We start from the raw sequence: 18,856 nt of genomic DNA, 5'->3' as shown, positions 1-18,856 counted from the left end.
CCAGAGCAAGAGCTCTTTGGTCAATAACTGTATTCTTGTTTCTTAATGTTTGGAGAAGGTGAACTAACAGATTTATATAGTCATCTGTGCAGGTAGAACTTGCAGGTCAGTATAGGGAGTTTCAGGAGCAAAGCTTGGGTCCATGCAGGTGGCTCGAACTTCTGCAATTGTTTTCATTTATTTTATTACTATCCAATAAGCACGACTGTAATGTTCTTAGGGGTGACACTGAACACTCTAAAGCTGCAGTTGTTTAATTTATTGTTATCTAGGAGAAGTCTTATTTGAGACATTCTGTCAGTTTCAGTGTCTTGCTTACCAAAGTGCATATATCTGGACCTGATTATATTTGCACAGAAGGTTTTATCATGTACGCAAAACTTTGTTGGTACTTATTTCCTTTTATTCTATATACCTAGTCCTTTGCATCACTATTCTGAAACTCAGATCAACCTGTTTGGAGCAGCCATGGGTTTCTGTTGGACCTTGCTGGTATACATCCACTTTGCATAACAAGAGACTAACATCAAAGTATGTTAGTCAGTTTTTTTTTTTTTTTGGCCAATTTATATCTCCATTAAAGTGGATGGTTTATTTCTATCGAAAAAGGGTTGATATATTGGTATATTGTGTTGGAATTTTTCATATATTGATAATGTCCCCTGTAATAAAATTTGATTTATGATGCAAATCACAAAAAAAATGTATTGATGAAAGTGGTGATTTGAATATGAATCCCTACTGATTTATGTGTAATTTGCATCAGACACCTGGCTTAACTATACAAATTATCAAAAAGAAAATTCTTTTGCGAATTTAATTTTTTTGTTTTCACTTGGTCACTAGTATGTATAATTGATCCGGAAGTTGTTAAAAATCCGAATCAGCAAGATCGTATAATTATATTAAACCAATCGGTTTTTGGCTTGTTTTTCTGCTCAGTTATTCACTGGACAATTGCTTGATGTTCATTTTCTGTAACACGCCTATCACTTTTAATGCAATGCTTCAATTTTGTGCACTATGGAGAAACTTGTAGACAAGCTGTACTGTTATTAAACTGTTTAGTTTGGTTTTGGAAGAAATGATATGAAATTTGAATTATGCTATGAGATAGATTTATAAAATTATTCTCCCTGTATTAAAAATCACACCCATAATTTTATATATCATTCCATTCCTTACCCTACACCCGTAATCCTATATACTAAAATCACACCAATAATGCTATACTAGAAATCACACCTCTAATTACCACACCAATAATCCTATATTAGATATCACAAAAGTAATACTCAATTCCCTCCTATCCTTAATTTCTTTTCAGATCTTTTTAGAGCAATTTTGCATTCACTCGAGATTTTTCAAAACTTCTCTATTAACTCTATCTTTGTCATCTATTTTTAGTCATTTCATTCTCCCAACCAAACACAACATAAACATTTTAGCAAAATAAGCCACAAGCACGCATTTAGATGTCAACTGGTCAAGTGCAAACATTCCGTGCCTTGAGATACTAGAAATGCATGGAAAATGTACAAGGTGATTAATGAGAAACAACTGAGCTAAGAAGCATTAAAATAGGCAAATTAACCAACAACCAACAAACACTACGAAATTAGTAATTACAGAATGGCAGATCTATTCAGCATTAGCTTCTAAATTCAGATATAAACATTGGGTTCTAGGAAATATTAAAGGAGAAATTTGCCTGCTTCACATTCTTCTACCTAAATTAGCCCACTGATATCACTACAGTCTACAGCACCCAAAACACTTCTGGACGAACTATTCCACCTCTCCATCTACTGGTCTTCACCATCTGAATTGTCGTCTTGGTCATTCCTTGATGCCTGTATGAAGAACTTCATCACATACAATGCAAGGATTTTTTCTTTTGACAGAAAGATTATAAAATTATCATTTCTACATGCGGTTTCGCGAATTTTGAAGAAGACTGCTATGTACCAAGTCAAAATCCAAACCGCAGAGGAAATTTACTAGTAATGATTTACAAAAACTGAAAGAAACCAAGAACAATAGTATAATATAACCTTTATTTTACATAAGAAACAGGATTGACTTCTTGACTTCTATCCAAATATCTTTTTAAGTTACTTGTGTCATGCTGCAAGAAGTTGATTGATATATAACTGAGACACTGCCCTTTATTCTTAAAGGGTTCTCACTATATAGCAAAAAGAAAATGGAGAAGGAAGTAGCTTCTCATCAAATTTACAGTTTAACCGATAAAGCCTAATTCCTGAAATTTGAATGTACATTTCATATTGCTTACCCTCCAACCCAAAGAACAAATAAAATAAAAACCCATCCTGGAAAAAAGTGAACCATATACAACCAAAATGAGGAAACAAAAATAAGGAAGGATGCTTTAACCTTTTTGGGGGAACAAGAAGATATACAATCTAAAGTGACATCAACCAAAGTGATTTTGATATGCGATCTTTATATATAGTAAGTGAAATCGAAAATATAATATAGGAATTTAAACAGATGCCTGTAGTGTCACCTGGCTCACTTCCATGAAGAGACTGTCAATATCCTGCTTTCTAAAGATACCACCTTTCCTGGCAGTTTCTCTTGGTGAAGATTGGGAGTTCTTGCTTGTTACAGATTCATCTTTTCCTCTTTTGTCAACCTCCTTCTTCAAATCATCTACGCCGACAATCTGCAGATAAAAAATTTAAGTACACACAACTCACTCGAAATAAGACTAACACACTATATGCATGGTTGTCACGTGGATAAGTTGAGGCGAGTCCAGCTTATCGACTAGTTACGACTAGTCGAAAAGTCAACAATAATTAATTAAATGATATATATTAATATATATCTTACATACGTGGCTTCCTATAACAAAATTCTAACACTCCAATTCTCATATGTATATCAATCACAAAATAGATATATTAATTACAAACATATCTTTTTCCCCCTTTCATGTACAGACATTAACACACTGACTGTATCAATATATAAACAAATTTATAAACATATTATATTGAGTTTTAATCAACTTATGCATACATAAACACATACACACACAAAGATCTATACACTTAGATTAACATGTTGATTATTGCTGATTTTGAGCAGGTTCGTAGATTTTTTTTTCATTTTAATTTTTGATTGAATTTTGTACTCGTCGACCAAGTCGACCGACTAGTCGACAATTCGCAACTCGACTAGTCATCGACTAGTCGCAACTAGTTGAGCGCCGTGACAACAATGACTACATGTTAAGTTCTCAAAACCCCTATCTGGCAGCACACAGAAGTCGTGCTAGGTAACCCATACAAGGAAACACATCAAAGTTACTTCTATAATAACCTCATGTTTCCCATTTAAACAATCTTCACACAATCACAACCACAGACACACAATCTTGAACATAACAAAAAAGAGAATGGAAAATCCAGGTCTATTTCGTATACATAAGTAACTCTATAATCTAGTGTTGCAAATGCCCCATAAATTCATGATCCATGACCCACATCAAATGCTACCAAACCTAAGCTTATACTTTTTAAACTATGATAAAATTAATCACTACAACCAGTTCACCACACAACATGCAAGCAAGAAGGGCTATGCTTAAAATACATGCACCAAATCTCCCCTCCTAACCTGCTAAAACATTTCTCATACAAACTCCATCTTTTCGGTAAGATATATACTCCCTCTGCGCCTTAGGTTGTTTATCTTGAGACCCTTAAAGAAACAAGAGGGATGGGATGTAACTTTTAAGCTAAAGAACATGTACCCAACTCCCAAGCAACAATATCACCAATTTATCAATTAATTTTTTTCTTAAATTAACCACAATAATGAATAAACTAATAAAACCCTAAAGAAAACAAAACCCATTTGCTAAAATATAAAAAGGGGGGCAAAGTAAAGCTCACCGGAGCGTAGCGAAATTTTCGGCGAGGAAGCTCCTGCTCAGGCTTGACAGGCTTATCAGTAGTTGCAGAAACTGGGGTCCACCTGCAGAGGAGCAAAGAAGGAGCGTTGTTGTTGTGGTGGTGATGGTGGGACCTGGAGTGAGAAACAGGGGAGGAGACATGGACCCACTGCTTCTTCCACTTTCTGACAGGGCCGGTGAAGACAGGAGCGGAGCCGCCGTAGCGGGATGAAGCGCGGCCGAGTCGTGAACTCACTCCTTCCATTTGTTGTTGAGTTTCGAGGGTTTGGCTTAGTTCTTGTCTGAATGATTGTGTAATGGAACTGGGGAAGTACCTGGTACTATGTGAATAAAGTGATATTAAGGTTGCTTTCCTTTGCCTTGTGTGTGTATGATTATAAATTGGCAGAAATTTTAATAAATTGGAAATCTGAATTAATTGTTTAACGTGATTCTGGATTTATTGGGATCTTTTTGATAAATCAAAAAATTAAAATTTAAGTCAGAGTTTAATAAATAAACTGATGAAATAATTTTTATGAATTAATCCGGAATTTTTCGAAGTTTTAGAACGTTCTGATAGATAAAAGTTATTAAGAATTACCTTTACAAGTAGAATTTATCCCCAAATATCTCAAGAATTATTATTATAAATGATAATATTTAATAATTATATAAAATTAAAAGTTTTCATCTGCCTCCGGCAAATTCTATTTGTCTTATAAAATGGAGAAATGTTGTATGAGACTACTTCAAATTTTACAAAATGGAAAATAAAACTAACAAAACTATCTATTTATCTCAGAGTTTCTGAAATTGCATTCTAAATTATTCATCAATGATTGGACTTTAACATTTGGAAGTGATTTGCTCTACCAAATTTCTGTGTAGCTAACATATTATCACCATAAAACTCGGTAAACTTTTTACACCAGTTCAGACTTGAAAATCAAATTTGAAATTACATTGTCATACCATTTGTGAAAGCTCATAACTAGCATTCTTTGACATGCTTGATGGAAACTCATCAACATCATAAACTGAATTGTTCTTTGACATCTGATACTTCTCTCCATCATCCCACAATGCATAAGCTATCTCCCCATGCACTGCTTCATCTCCGATTTCGAGTTCCTCTTCACTCATTCTAAGCGGAACAATGAGCTTAATGAACAAACAGATCACACTTGTTGTCACTATGTTGAGGCACACTATGAATGCTATTCCTAAAAGCTGAACCCCCATTTGTTTGAAGCCTGCTGCTCTGCGGCCTGTCTGGAGGCCATACGCGAGGCCAATGTATTTTTCCCAGTCAGGTACTAGGAAGAAGAGGCGGCTGAGTTTAGGCACAGCAAAGAAGCCGGTGAGGATGCCTCCTAGAGCCCCGGCTATGGCATGCGTGTGGAGGACTGCAAAGGTGTCGTCGACTTGATTTAGTAGGGGTATTTTGTGGTGGAGTATCATCATTGTGTACCAAGGAACACTTCCTGAAATTAGTCCCATTATAATTGCAGCCCAGCATTGTACAACTCCTGCCAGGTTTATTACAAAATCAAACATTTGGCACTAGAATGTTAACAGTATCGCAGAAATTTACTGAGAGCATGTTTGGCTGAGTTTAAAATTGTGACTTATGACTTGACGTAACTTAATGTGATAAGCTGGGAGTTTCAAATGTTTGTTTGTGTAATTTTGAGTTATTAATGATTTATGGGTTATTAAAAATGTAATAAGAAAAATAAAAAGAATAGAACGTGCACGTACCAGCAGCCGGAGTGATGCAGACCAGACCAGTGATCATGCCCTGCAAAGCCCCGATGATAGAAGGCTTGCCAAAGACGGAGAAGTCAAGAATAAGCCAGGTGATGAGGCTGGTTGCTGTGCATACATGGGTATTGAGGGCAGCTAGTGCGGAGTCTGTACTTGCCACGTAGGGAGCACCACCGTTGAACCCTGTCCACCCCATCCATAGCAGGCCTGCGCCTGCCAGCATCATCAGTACATTGTTCGGAGGGAACCTCTCTCTGTCCCTTCTACTCCTAGGTCCGACCTATTATTCACATAATAAGTAGATAAATATCTTGTCGATAAGATTTACAAGAAAATTCATACTGCAATAAACAAACAGACACACAACTTCGAATCAAATTGACCAAATTTTGACTAGTATAAGAAAATTTTAACAAATAATAACATTATAAGGTATATTTGATCTACTTAGAAATGTATTTTTCACTTTCTAAAAATTATGAAAGAATAAATTTTTTATTTACGGTCAACATTAGGCAATTTGACTGATCAAAAGTCAAACAAGACTATTATTTTGAGACGGAGGGAGTACTCTCTAAGGTAGATCTGCCGTGTGTGAGCTTGCATTTGAACATTGTAACTGTAATTCATGTCTTATTATATCTAAATTACTGAAGAGTTCTGGTTTGAATGGTTACCCAACAAGCGGCAGTGAATCCAGCGACACCAGCAGATAGATGAATGACATAACCGCCAGCAAAATCAATGACCCCGAGTTTCGCCAACCATCCATCAGGACACCATATACTATAAGCTCCAATAGTATACGAAAAAGTAAGCCATAAAGGCACAAACAACATCCATGCTACAAAATTCATTCTCCCTAAGAGTGCACCAGCTATCAAAACCAAAGTTATTGCAGCAAACATGAACTGAAACAAGACCATTGTAGCATTAGGAAAGTACCCCAAAAACGCTTGGTCTAGTAAAAACTTTTGGTCTAAAGTAACATGGTCTGGTTTTCCCAGAAACTCCACAAGATTTTGGCCAAATGCCATCTGAAAACCCCATCCGACCCAACAAATCATCACGGCTGCAAAGGCGTATAAGGCCATGAAAGCAGAGTTTATAGCCCATTTCTTTTTGACCATGCCTCCGTAGAGGATCATCAGCCCAGGGACAGTCTGCAGACCAACTAGTGTAGCTGCAGTGAGCTGCCAAGCGTTGTCGCCCTTGTTCATCCATTCTGGACTTGCTTCATCTGCTGCCAGATTCGAAGGGAACTCCATAATTGTATTACAAATTTGTATTTAGGCTATCAGCCTATAGATATTTGGCAAAAACCTTAATGAGGAAACAGAAAGAGGTATCGAAAGATGTTTCCTCTTGCACAAATTCACTCTATAGGCAAAGACTAAAGAGTATCACTTCTGATCAAAATAAAATGTGGGAAATTTACATGAAGATAGCAAATGGCAAATTTCCAGAATCTAGTGCATGGTGGTTTAATACTGTATATTTGTCTAGGGATCGATATCGATATATAAGTTCCTTAGCCGGCATATAAATTTAATTGTAGTATAACTGTATGGAGGCAGATTGTCAGCTTATGTTGTTCTCTAGTCCATAATTTCTTTGAAAATGATATAATTAGCAAATTAGATCCCCTTCTTGTTAGTTTAACACCTGCAGTTAACTAACTCTTGACCTGGTATCAGCCTCTTGAACAGTACTGAGTGTATTTTTAATCTGTATAATCAAGACTTGGAAGCATCGCCTTGTTTTTACAAGTGCATGTCTCTGTCCAGAAGACAACACTTATGCAAGTACGTTTTAGTAATTCTGGAGTCTTGATTCATGCAGGTAGGCTATTGTAAAATTATGATGGTGCATAAATTTACTCCCCATTTTTTTTTATATGACGCTTTGACTTTTGGCACACAGTGCTTTGACCGGATAGTTAAAAATATTAGTTTTTGAATTTTTTTTTCCTGAATATATATAATCAATATTTTTTTTCAGAAAAAGAAAATTCAAAAAATAATATTTTTAACTACTCGGTCAAAACACTTAAAAATATGTGCCAAAAGTCAAAGCGTTATATAAAAAAATAGAGGAAGTAGTACATTTTCGTTAGCCCATTTCTTAAGATAGTAACTTCACATAGTTAAAATTAACCGGGGAAAAAAGTCAAATCTTGATGCCACTATTCCGTAATATCACCAAATTAATTAAATTCCCGATTATTCAATTAAGTTGAAAAATATTTATTTTTGTGATATGTAAGAAGTCCGCTTAAAGTCAAAAAATAACTCAGAAACTGACTTAAAACCAAAAATTAGTTTTAACTTTTTTTTGTCTTGATACTTTTAAATTTATTTTGATAAAAATTATTCATAAGTCATAAATTGTCCAAAAATCATTTTTATTTTTATTTTTTTTTCATCTTTATTATTATATTTTTAATAGTCAATAAGTCATAGTAAACCAAAAAATCAAAAATTTTCGAACAGATATTTTAAATTTCCCATTTGTTATATTAAATTATATTAAATTATAAATTATAATTTTAAAATCCGTCAAACGGGCTTGACGGGCTCTGGAGGGTCCTGAGAGGACATGCATGGATTGAGTCCGGTTCATATTAAAAAGTGGATATCTTATAACTTTGATGGACCGAAAGTTTTGGGCTACACAAGACGCGTGTGATGGTTTTGCATTCGGTGTAATAGCAGTCTTAGCCAGTCCATTTATCTGAGCATTACCAGTTTATATAAGGCCCAACACACTACACAGACTTGCGGAACCCCTTTTCATATCAGCAGTATTATTATTAGCAAAATGGCAAAAAATAGTAATAATTATACAAATTGCATATATTTTTTAAACGGAACGGAACTGTATATATTCTTAACAAAAAAGGATATTCATGTTTCGGTAGCTCTGTTTCTGAAAGACTGAAACCATGTTTTGCTGGTTACAATTTGTTATTGGAAATGTTGGGCAGTTTAAAATAAATTTTCAATCTTCTTTTCAAATTTTAGTTTATAATACTACATGATTTGTTGCGCTTATATTACTAATAATAAAAATGTAACTCAACATAAATCACTTAATTAAAATAATCATTTATATACGTGTTATTTGAAAAAATTAAAAATATGTAACGCTATTTTTTATTATTTAACTCAGAATATTGGATCAATTTCTTAAGACCGCGGTTACAATTTTTTGACTTTGTCTATCACTGTTTTAGAAAAAGAAGTACCTGAGGATCATTTATAATTTTTTTCAAAACTAGAGAAAAACGTTTTTAGAGAAAATTTTAAAAATTTCTTTCGGTATATTTTCTATTTCCTAGTAAAAAGTTAAAATATCCTTTGCTAGGTAATTACTACTTAATGCCACGTGTGTGAAACGGTAAAATTTGTCTCAATCGCGGGCGTTAAGTGTTCACATCCAAAATTCAAAATCTCAAGGACAATTATACTCTCTCTGTTTATGTTCAAAACCGACACACACAGAAACCCACACTCTTATAATTCTCTCACTTTCAGACCGTAACGCTCAGATCTGTCTCAGACTAACTAGCCCCAAATCAGTCCACCATTTTTCTGTAAGTTCTCTCTCTCTCTCACCCTTCTTTCTTGTTTTCTCTCCCAAACAAAATTGCTAGAACTCTTGATTCTGGGTTTATGTTTATTATACATAAACCCTTTTGGGGTTTTACAAATTCGTGTGTCTTTTATTTGAAATTCCCACTTTCTTGATTTTTTTAATTGCCAACATCTTCTTTTCTTAAAACATCTTGTTTTCTTGTTCAGGGTTTGAATCTTTTTGGAAGACAAGATATATAGGTGTTTTAATGTGTTTAATTTTTTGTAAAAAATCTTGTTTCTTGAAATTTGATGTGCTGCAAGTTGCTTTTCTTGAAATTTAATTGTACCCCTTTTGTGTGAATTTCACTGTTTATTTGTGCGGAATTTTTGTTATGTATGTGTGTGTGTGTGAGAATTTATATGGTGCATATTATTTCTAGTGCAATTGTGGTGGTTATCGCAGTTAAAATTCAGTTATATTAGACAGACTGCCCCAGAATTAGATTTTGAAAAACATGATATAATGAATTTAGCGCGGACTTTAACAATGATTGGTTTGCTGTATATTAAAGTAAAGTATATGAACCTGAATTTTTCGTTTTTATTTTTTTGGTTACTTATTGTGATCGACATAAAAGGGGTTCTTAAAATATAACTAATGGTTAGTTTGTAGTCACAAGTAATGGCGGCAGTGGAAGCTCCAAATATTCTTGTTGGAGAAACAACTTGTAATTCTTTGCTGCAGCAGTTGCAGGTAATACATGTTCCAGACTCAGTAATTGTTCCCTGTACGATTTGTAGCTTTGTAAAATAGTAATATTACTTAAATTGTTTCTCAATGCAGCGTATCTGGGATGAGGTTGGTGAAAGTGATAAGGAAAGGGACAAGATGCTTCTTCAGTTAGAACAAGAGTGCTTGGATGTATACAAAAGAAAGGTCGACTTGGCTGCAAAGTCAAGGGCGAAGCTACTCCAGGCACTGGCAAATGCCAGAGTTGAGCTAACAAGTCTCCTGGCAGCACTTGGAGAGAAGACTTTTGTTGGAATTGTGAGTCGACATGTACTTGCCTGATGGAAATTGTTCTTCTTTACCTTTATGTCTACAAGAACTGGAAATAGCTTCCAAAACAACATAAAACAGTTTAGAAAACAGACCCCTTGATGTGATATGGTTTTAGCAACTAATAATCAGAAATGTTCTTTTGTTTAATTTGCAGTCTGACAAGACCTCAGGGACAATCAAGGAACAACTTTCAGCAATAGCACCTGCACTAGAACAACTCTGGAAACAAAAAGATAAGAGAATTAAAGAGTTCGCAGATGTCCAGTCTCAGATACAGAAGATATGTGATGAAATTGCTGGGACTACCGAGCATGTTGGGACCCCTGCAGTTGATGAGTCTGATCTATCTCTAAAAAAATTAGATGAGTTCCGTGCCCAGCTTTTAGAACTGCAAACAGAAAAGGTAAGTCATCATAGATGACATTTATATGCTACACCAGCTTTTAAATCAAATAGGATAATTACTGTTCTATGTTCATGTTGTTTGGCAGAGTGAGAGACTCAATAAGGTCCTTGAATTTGTTAGCACTGTGCATGATCTTTGTGCTGTCCTTGGGATGGACTTCTACGGTACTGTGACTGAAGTTCATCCAAGCCTTAAAGACTCTGGTGGTGTGCAATCTAAAAGCATAAGCAATGACACCTTATCTCGGTTATCTAAGACCGTGTTATCCCTGCAAGAAGATAAGCAAAAAAGGCTGCATAAGGTAGCCACATTCATGCTTGATTTTTTTCATCAACTGCACTTTTTTTGCATGATGAATTGTCACTGAGGTTCAATTGTCTTTTTAGAATTATTTTCTTTTAACAGATTGTTCAATTTATTGTTGAGTCTAGAACGATACCTTTTTTGCTCCATTTGGAGATGGTGCTAAACTTCAGAAAATAGCAAGACCTTGGCGAGATTCGGAGCATATTTTTTCCCTTTGTTATCGAGCAACAGATATATAATGTTATCAAGGCCTTCTAATCATGTATACAATCCTTGTCCAACTAACAATGAGTCCAATATGTTATGATCTGGTAATTGAGTATGCTGAGTTATACAGTATATGATTATTGTCCTTTAAAGGATTTTTTTATATTAAAGGGATGGGCACTTTTTTTTTTTTCGGGGGGGGGGGGGGGGGGGGGGGGGTTGATTATAATATCAAATCAAGTCCGGAAAAAAGCAATAATGCTTAAAGGAAAATTCTCCTTGCAAACAAGCTTTACTCCTATATCAACTGAACCTAGTCGATTATACAGATTTCAGCTGTGTAGTCATCTGATATATCTTTCTTCTACAGCTTCAACGATTGGCAACACAGCTAACTGATCTTTGGAATCTGATGGATACCTCAGCTGAAGAGCAAAGCTTGTTTAATCATGTTACATGCAACATATCAGCTTCAGTTAATGAGGTCACCAATCCGGGAGCTCTTGCTCTGGATCTGATTGAGCAGGTATTTCAGGCTCCCAACCTTGTAGAATTAGGGCTCAAGCTTTCAGTATAATAGGACAGTTGAAGATTGTATATTTTAACCTGTCAGGCCGAAGTGGAAGTTCAAAGACTCGATCAACTAAAAGCTAGCAGGATGAAGGAAATTTCTTTCAAAAAGCAAGCTGAACTTGAAGAAATATATGCTCGTGCTCATGTAGAGGTTGATACTGAGGCTGCTCGTGGGAAAATTTTGGCCTTAATTGATTCTGGGAATGTTGAGCCTTCCCAGTTACTAGCTGACATGGACAATCAGATTGTAAAAGCAAAAGAGGTGGCTTCCAGCAGAAAAGACATACTGGATAAAGTGGAAAAATGGATGTCAGCTTGTGAAGAAGAGAGTTGGCTTGAAGACTATATGATGGTATATTTTTTGTTGACTCCATCTGCAGCATTTACAGTATTGCTAGTGTTATATGATCATATGCAGTCGGTAATTTCTGAAATGGCTTAGGATCACAAATATTTAATACTGGGTCTGCAAGGCCATTTCAGCGATCAGGTATTTAAGATAGTGCATTAGTGACAATCATTATTAAAAAAAAACAGAAAATGTAAAGAATGGATGTGGGTTGTTACATTTATGCTGTCTTTTTAATTGTTACATGGCATCAACTCCAACCTGTCTGGCTTATGTAATCAAGTTTCCAACTCCAGCATAACTTAAAGAAGACAATCATAGCTTTAATATCACTTATCATCTGTCTTTGCTTTGATAGGATGACAACAGGTATAACGCGAGCAGAGGTGCACACTTAAATCTCAAGCGTGCTGAAAAAGCTCGGATCTTGGTTAACAAAATCCCAGGTACTGGATAGTTTGAACCTGATTTCAGATATTTATACTCAGGATCCTTTTTAGGAATTACCTATGCTGTTTCATAATGGGGGAACTGGTGCTTTATATTATGGTTTGTTTTTTGTGACTGCAGCTCTTGTCGAAACATTGGTTGCCAAGACACATGCTTGGGAAGAAGAACAGGGGTTAACATTCACTTATGATGGAGTTCCTCTACTTGAAATGCTCGATGAGTATGCAATGCTCAGGCATGACAGAGAAGAAGAGAAAAGAAGGATGAGGGTCAGTCTTAGCTCTTTCATTGTAATTAAAAGGAAAAAATTCTGACAAATTCCTGTGTTTTCAAAAGCTTCAGCTTTATCAGTGGTGCTCAAAATTTTCTGATTGGTGTTGTACAGGATCAGAAGAAGTTCCATGAACAGATGAACACAGAACAGGAGGCAATTTTTGGTTCAAAGCCTAGCCCAGCACGGCCACTCAGCACAAAGAAGGTGATGGCCCTACGTGCAAATGGGAATGCAACACCTAGCAGAAGATTGTCAAGCGCCCAGCAAAACCTGTCAAGGTCCATTAATAAAGACAGGAAGAGGGACATGAGGCCGGTTGCTCCTGTGAATTATGTTTCTCTATTGAAAGAGGATGCTACCTCCTGCATTTCTGGCACCGAGCCCCTTCCAAGTACTCCTTAATAGTTCAGCATGTGAGATAAATAGGTTTATAGTCCTGCGATAACCAATTGTTATGGCTAGTTTAGTTGCTGTAGTGGAGGGACTCCTTGGGATACATAGTTAAACAGGTAGTGATTGGGAGTAAAGAGACCGGGTTTACTTTAATATATGGGAGAGATTTTATTCTCATTTCTGTAGTCAGACCAGCACCTGGATATCTATATACTTAGCATTTGCAGTTTATGTCAATGCAATACATGTCGGTTTGATACTAAATTTCCTTTATCAGACTTCCTATTTAGATCAGTCCTCAATAAAAGAGTTGAAATTCTATAAAGATATAGAGCCGGAAATTATCATAGATGGGTCCAGGTCTTTGACATCGTATATTAATAGCATACGTTCAACGGAAAAAAAATATTGGACAGCTTAACTCTAAGTTTTTAATGTATACAAGGGGTCCAGCACATTTTTCCCGCTAGACGTATGCAACTATCATTCGTATGTTCTGGACCATCTGTCATCACAGACATACATGGTCACACTCTATGAAGAAAAAAAGTAACGTTGATAGGTCAGAGAGCTGTTCTTGCTCATGAAACTTTCAATGTCATGAACAGGTAGTATCTTGTTAAAGAAAGAAAATCAGGTTTACAGTCAAGTATGGACCTGTTGATGTCTAATACCAGGACCAGCAGATCATCGAGCAATTTTTTAAGTTTTTACTTTTTGTAAACGAAACCGACTAACCGAGCTGGTAAGCTGTTAAGATCCACGTCTGATACAATTACAGGTCAACAGATAATACCCCATGAAAAGGGCTAGCTTCCAAATGTGAATTTTTATTGAAAATTTCGCTATCTGCAGCTGTTTTACAGGAACTAGTCTCTGCCTGTCTGCGGTATTGCAGCTTTATGTTTGAAATGGTTTCTGTATTCTTCTGAGAATGAGTAAACTGCCTAACAAGTTTAACTAGGTTGCTTTCATCATCCATATGTACTTGTGCGGTAGGGTTGTTACATAAGTTAAAGACTTCATTGTTGTATGATTTCTATTTCGGTGAACTCATTCAAAGACTTGATTTTATAAGCCGGCCTGCACAATTTTTAATTCATCTTTAGTCAGCATCTTGTTTCGCATTAACAAAATCAGAGTTATATAAGCTTATCAGCAATGGAAAATCCGACAAAGCTTTGTCTTGAACTAGAATGTATCTTGTTTCTATGCATGCTTGCGTTTCAGAAGGTCTCTATCTCTGACTTCTCAATCCATCTTGATTCAGAGTGAACCTTTATATGTTCCCTATGATTTGGACCTTGACACAGAAAAGCTAAAGAATCAACCCTCTGGTTTACATTTCTTGATCATGTTTAGGGCGAAGAAAGGGAAAAAGGATTCGGGCTTGAGCAGTCCCAGGAAACTTGAGCAGAAGGCGCCTAAAGGATCAGCAGCCCCTGTTTCCAATGGACGGAGAAGCATGAGCGTATCAGCATCAATTATCGGGTTTATAAAGCCTAGATACTCATTCTGGGAGAGCAAGAAGAGTAAAAAGGATCCGGTACCTCAGCCTAAAGTAGAAGAATCAGTGCAGAACATACGTGATCGGAACCTAAAGGAATGGATTTTGAGTTCACCACGTACAAATGCTTCAGCTTCCAGCAACAGCAAGCAATCCTCAACCTCAGGGAGAGTCCACCCCTCGTTTGAGGACACCGTTGAGGATACCACGCCCAGAATCCTGCCTAGAGATACCTTCTGTTTGGAGGGTTCGAGATTGCAGTCAATTGATGATGATGAGGAAGTGGAAGAAAATAATTCAACTGAGGATACCGCCCCTGAAATCCTGCCTAGAGATGCCTTCTGTCTAGAGGGTTCGAAATTGCAGTCAATTAATGATGATGAGGAAGTGGAAGAGAATGATTCAAAAATGAGCCCAAGCGCGAAAAGAAATAGAAAAGTGAGATTTAAGCTCCCTCAAGTGGTTGATATCTTCGTACTTGATTCAGCAGATGGGTATTACTTCTCTAAATGAGATACGAACCCCCCCTCCCCAATTCTTCTAAATTTATCTATGAATCTCTTTTCTGTTCTGCTGATTACTGTATTTGTAAAGTTCTGCACATGAAATCTATTTGTTTCTTGATGAATGTACCGAGTCACTTGGCCTAATAAAAGCAAAACAAACTTAAAGTGTGTGTTGTCTAAGGCCTGGAGTTCTTAAAGTTCACAACATGAAACTTTTCTTTTAGTGCTAGTAGTCTCTTCATGCATGCAATAGTTCAGGATACAAGTGAAGCTTCATATGAATCGATAAGAAAAACAAATACGAAGACCAATAAATGTCTCTAAGGAAGGAGAGGATACTGATTCTTCAATTTATATATCAGATACATAAACTGATATCACTGATCGATTACACAGAAAGAGCTAAAGAGGAAGTAAGTGATGTAACCGATCTACGGGTTTCTAACAAGCTTTATTTTACCCAATTACAATAAGTAAGAGTTAAACCACGCAATTACAATTAAGCAGCAAACTGAAAAGTGTATGTTGTTTATAGTTATGTAAAAGAAAGCGAAGCCACTATATGAAAGAACTGTAACTGCTCCAGAATCTGATTAGCACTAGCCGTGGCTCGGCTTTGGACCCGGGAAAAGAGGTCATGGCTAAGGGACTCACCAATGTGTGCATCAACTAGTACACCACAGACACTCCTGCAAGAGTTGGCTAAGGCGCGGCCAACTTCATTGGCGTCTTCAGGTTGGCTTACGACGAGGGGGCTTCCTCCTCTGAATACTTCCAGCTTGTTGATGGCGAATGAGCCCTCGGCCTCCACCACTTCCTTGAAGTCTTGGAGGCTTGGCGCGTACACTGGAATGTTGAAGCTGTCTCTTTTTTCGGTACTAATCAGGCCCTGTTTCAGTTAAAGTAAAATTAGATAAATGATTATGCGGTCTATGAATGATACGTTTTAGTCTGAGAACACTGACAACAATATCGTTCTACACTTTTCAATAGTGCAAAACAATTGTTCTCACTGTTCTCGAATTAAGAGGCATGAGATAAGAGAGATGATTAGAAATAAGTAGTGAGGACCTCAAGAACAAGATCATTCCAAGCGTCCTGAAAGTGAGTCCCGAAAAGAAGGCCGGCCCCACCTTGGTCGGTGGGGTTCACGGAGGTGCGGCCCAGGCAGACCAGAAACATGGAACCCCCTCTCCGCATCTCGCATTTTCTTGACGACAAAAAGTCACTTAAATCAGACTGCCACCGCTTTCTATAGGCCACCGCTGTGCTCTCTTTGGCGCCCTGTATGAATACCTTCCCTTCGTTGTATGCCGCTGATCTCTTGTCCATCACACTCTCCGGTACCTTCATTCCATTCAAAATCACTTCAATTACTTTAAATCATGCATGCATCATGTAACATTTGAGTTGACAATTTAATGCACACTGGACCCAATAATCCAATCTCGAAGAGCTGGTAATTTTGGTATACATTAACAACGGACCCAATAATCCAGTCTCGAAGAGCTGGTAATTTTGGTATATTAACACCGGACCCAATAATCCACTCTCGAACTAATAATTTTGGTATATACTCCTTCCGTACCAGCAGATTCTTTACAGTTTCCTCTTTGGGATGTCCCATCCAATTGTTTACATTTCAAAACTTACCAAAAATAGTAAATGGGTCCCACCACTTCCCAACTTTTCTTCCCTTTTCACACTACTTTTACTTACTTTTCACACTACTTTTACTCCACCAACTCTCTTTTATACATTAAAAATTAATGGGCCCCACCACTTCACCCACTTTTCTTTCTCTTTCCCACTACTTTATACATATTTCTTAACCTCCGTGCCCAAACCAAACGTAAAGAATTGGCTGGGACGGAGGAAGTATTAGTTATTGACGTGTACCGATTATAAGGGTAAAAAACATCTTATTTGAATTGACCCGTGAATAAACCAGAATTGCAAGACAGTCGGGACTAAAATATGTAACGATAATTTTTGGAAGTAAAATTGTGCAATATAGGATAAAAAAGTGGAGAATAAGTAGTAACCTGCGATAGCCAGTGCAAAGAGAAAGCCGAGTAGAAGAAGTCGACGGAAGCCGAGGGAAAAAGACGACGGTGAAAAGAACCTGGAACCGCGGCGGCAAAGTAAGAGCGGTGCGCATCGGAAGCCAGGCACTCCTCCATGCTGCTGCCTCCATGGTTCGCCAGAGGAGGTAGGAGCTGGAAGAGAGTGTTGAAGTCGTTAGAAGGGAGGTCGGAGAAGAAAGCCGAGAACTCCGGCGGCTCCACGCCGGAGGCCTCAAAGCGCTTGATCATGTGTTTTACGATGACATCAATCATGTATATAGTGTTGCTTCCACATGAGCATCCCAAGTCCACCACCACAAAGCAGGGAACTTTATTTATTTCGACTCCATCTAGGGTTTCTCTCAGAAGGTGAAGCATTGATCTTGCATGTTGAGCCTGCGTAACAAATTAACAACACATGCATGATTTTACATAATGATATATATTTATCGTTACAAGCGATGAATGACCTCTTGATGAGATGGTATCACGTACCTGAGCTTGGGAGTTGTTGGCATAGCTAGCCTCTCCCTTGCCACCTTTCATGCTAAACATTCTCTCGAGCTTAATATTCTTGGAAACAACTAAATTAATATTGTCTGCTGAAGGAGCCATGTTAGAGGATGCTGGAGATGATGTGAGGCTGGAACAAGGTAGAAATAGTTGGATACTTATAGAGCAAGAGATGTGTACGTAATATGTGATGTACAGTGTCAGATATTTTCTGTAATTTCTATTTTAAAAATTAAATTAAAGTAGGGGATATTAATGGCATCTTTGATCTATAGTTAAAAGCTGTTCCGGTTACTTTTTATTTATTTATTGTGTTTAATGTCTTTATTGATTACATTTCTGTTATATAACTAGGTATTTGTTTGGACTTCTTATATATGCCATTCACTCTACTTAAATTTTATTTATTTATTTTTATTAAATGAAAGAGGGTAGTATATATACTCGTGCATGTACTTTAGTCATGTTCGTTTCACTATTAATGAGTTTAAATCGAAATCTTTATCTCCTGTTATAATATTTTGGATAATAATTTGATTATATGAGATTCAAAACCCATTATCACCGCTCATATAATATAATACATTTAGAGCAAGTCCACTGGGAGCTAAAGTGGGTGTTATTGCCATAATATAGTATCCAAGAAAAAAATGCAACTCCAATGGGATGCTATATTTAGATGCAAAATAGCAAAATGTTATACTTGTGCTAAATATAGAACCAAGTATAGATGTTGCTATTGCTATAATTCAAGAAAAAAATGCAACTCCAATGGGATGCTATATTTAGATGTTATGTATATGTATAAGAGGGTAGTTGAAGGTTAGTTAAATATACATCTAATTGGTTCTATTTTGAATCTACCCATTGGACTATAAATTCTATTTTAACTCCAAAAACTACTTTTTGGTTTCAAATTATAACAATAGCTATACACATTTTAGCATCACCATTGGACTTGCTCTTACAA

At 36.6% G+C, this 18,856-nt stretch overlaps 4 protein-coding genes across 5 annotated transcripts; 1 reads left to right on the top strand and 3 right to left on the bottom strand.

Annotated features, from left to right (window-relative positions):
- Positions 1 to 1,561: 1,561 nt before the first annotated feature.
- On the bottom strand, positions 1,562 to 4,293 carry LOC108216762 (uncharacterized). Its single transcript, XM_017389600.2, has 3 exons — positions 3,927 to 4,293; positions 2,531 to 2,689; positions 1,562 to 1,853 (listed from the first exon to the last, which is right to left on the bottom strand). Exons 1-3 carry the CDS (start codon positions 4,188 to 4,190, stop codon positions 1,806 to 1,808), a joined length of 471 nt encoding a protein of 156 aa, XP_017245089.1. The 5' UTR covers positions 4,191 to 4,293; the 3' UTR covers positions 1,562 to 1,805.
- A 498-nt stretch (positions 4,294 to 4,791) lies between these two features.
- LOC108217481 (ammonium transporter 2 member 4) lies at positions 4,792 to 7,196 on the bottom strand. Its single transcript, XM_017390310.2, has 3 exons — positions 6,373 to 7,196; positions 5,690 to 5,975; positions 4,792 to 5,457 (listed from the first exon to the last, which is right to left on the bottom strand). Exons 1-3 carry the CDS (start codon positions 6,961 to 6,963, stop codon positions 4,895 to 4,897), a joined length of 1,440 nt encoding a protein of 479 aa, XP_017245799.1. The 5' UTR covers positions 6,964 to 7,196; the 3' UTR covers positions 4,792 to 4,894.
- A 1,953-nt stretch (positions 7,197 to 9,149) lies between these two features.
- LOC108215906 (65-kDa microtubule-associated protein 1) lies at positions 9,150 to 13,558 on the top strand. 2 transcript variants are annotated; one of them, XM_017388527.2, is made up of 10 exons: positions 9,150 to 9,290; positions 9,940 to 10,027; positions 10,118 to 10,321; positions 10,491 to 10,739; positions 10,828 to 11,043; positions 11,626 to 11,781; positions 11,869 to 12,180; positions 12,536 to 12,623; positions 12,748 to 12,896; positions 13,013 to 13,558. In XM_017388527.2, exons 2-10 carry the CDS (start codon positions 9,956 to 9,958, stop codon positions 13,301 to 13,303), a joined length of 1,737 nt encoding a protein of 578 aa, XP_017244016.1. In that variant the 5' UTR covers positions 9,150 to 9,290; positions 9,940 to 9,955; the 3' UTR covers positions 13,304 to 13,558. The 2 variants fall into 2 exon arrangements, with proteins under 2 accessions (XP_017244016.1, XP_063948570.1); XM_064092500.1 differs by having other exon boundaries at positions 9,157 to 9,290; positions 9,947 to 10,027.
- Positions 13,559 to 15,622: 2,064 nt separating this feature from the next.
- LOC108216756 (indole-3-acetate O-methyltransferase 1) lies at positions 15,623 to 18,029 on the bottom strand. The gene is made up of 4 exons (XM_017389596.2): positions 17,869 to 18,029; positions 17,353 to 17,769; positions 16,379 to 16,654; positions 15,623 to 16,196 (listed from the first exon to the last, which is right to left on the bottom strand). The coding sequence occupies exons 1-4, from the start codon at positions 17,986 to 17,988 to the stop codon at positions 15,843 to 15,845; spliced, it is 1,167 nt and encodes a 388-aa protein (XP_017245085.1). The 5' UTR covers positions 17,989 to 18,029; the 3' UTR covers positions 15,623 to 15,842.
- Between the last annotated feature and the right edge of the window lie 827 nt (positions 18,030 to 18,856).

This window comes from Daucus carota, chromosome 4, assembly GCF_001625215.2.
Source record: "Daucus carota subsp. sativus chromosome 4, DH1 v3.0, whole genome shotgun sequence".
Classification (NCBI taxonomy): domain Eukaryota; kingdom Viridiplantae; phylum Streptophyta; class Magnoliopsida; order Apiales; family Apiaceae; genus Daucus; species Daucus carota.
The sequence above is the reverse complement of the archived record's forward strand: the minus strand, read 5'-3'. Positions and strand labels throughout refer to the sequence as shown.